Raw genomic sequence first — 981 nt, 5'->3', positions numbered from 1 at the left:
ATGGCGTTACGATCAGCAAAATCAGCAAACTTATTGAAAAATCAGACGAATAATGTAGAACAAAAATCAAAGAAGCTCTTTTCCTGGAGATCTGACCAAAAACTGTCTAAACCTAGTGATAGTGATCCTAATCATAGTCTCAACACAGAGACAAAGTCTAAATCTGTTCAAGATATTTCGAAAAAAGAACCAACTCAGGATAATACAGTTAGATTAAGAATAGCTAGGAGAAATGATCGAGAAACAGAACAATTGAAGTTGACTGACAGTAAAGAAAAACCTATTGATCCTCTTAATCACGAAATTCCTGCAACTCTGACTATTGAAAAAGATGAAAACTCGAAAACAACTGAGAAATTTATATCTCAACCTTCACTGGAGCAACAAGGGCAAAATATTGCACGTACCATCTTGCCTCCATCAGGTAATGAACCTTTTTCTAAAAAGAAAAGAAAAAGGTTGAAATATCAACCAATCAGCTCTGCTGATATTGATTCTTCTGATGCTGATTCTGAGTCTGAGTGGTCAAATCAAGAGTTGATTAAAAATCCTTCTGTAGAATCGGCATTTGGGAATCATATTTCTAGTTACGATTCCGATTCTGATACACGATTGTTCGACGAAGCTTTGAATGACTTTTCACTTGGCAATCAATCTAATGATGAGTCAGATGAATATCAAACCTCTGATGAAACACCAAAAAATAGGGAAAATTCGAATCTTGACCACTTAAAGGAGGAAAAGAGGCACAGAGTAAATCCTATCTTTGGTAATTATGAGCCTGTTCGTCCTCCTGATCACACTTCATCAGACAATCACGTTTCTGATGAATCTGATAACAATATCCCATCAGATTACGATTCCGACATTTATGATGCTGTTTACAATTACACAAAATGCATCAGCGATGATTCAGAAAACGACAACTCATTCCAGAAGTTCTGTTCTTCTGATCAGCAATCTGAAGTTGGATTTTATTAG

General features: G+C 35.8%; 1 protein-coding gene across 1 annotated transcript; it reads left to right on the top strand.

Annotated features, from left to right (window-relative positions):
- Positions 1-981, top strand: LOC135833642 (clumping factor A-like). The gene has a single exon (XM_065347412.1). It carries the CDS (start codon positions 1-3, stop codon positions 979-981), a length of 981 nt encoding a protein of 326 aa, XP_065203484.1.

This window comes from Planococcus citri, chromosome 2 (assembly GCF_950023065.1).
Source record: "Planococcus citri chromosome 2, ihPlaCitr1.1, whole genome shotgun sequence".
Taxonomy (NCBI): Eukaryota; Metazoa; Arthropoda; class Insecta; order Hemiptera; family Pseudococcidae; genus Planococcus; species Planococcus citri.
Note: the sequence above shows the minus strand (reverse complement) of the source record. Positions and strands in the feature narration are given on the sequence as shown.

What these genes read in the sequence shown, in the direction of transcription:
- LOC135833642 (XM_065347412.1), top strand. Translation starts at nt 1, where the DNA reads ATGGCGTTACGATCAGCAAAATCAGCAAACTTATTGAAAAATCAGACG.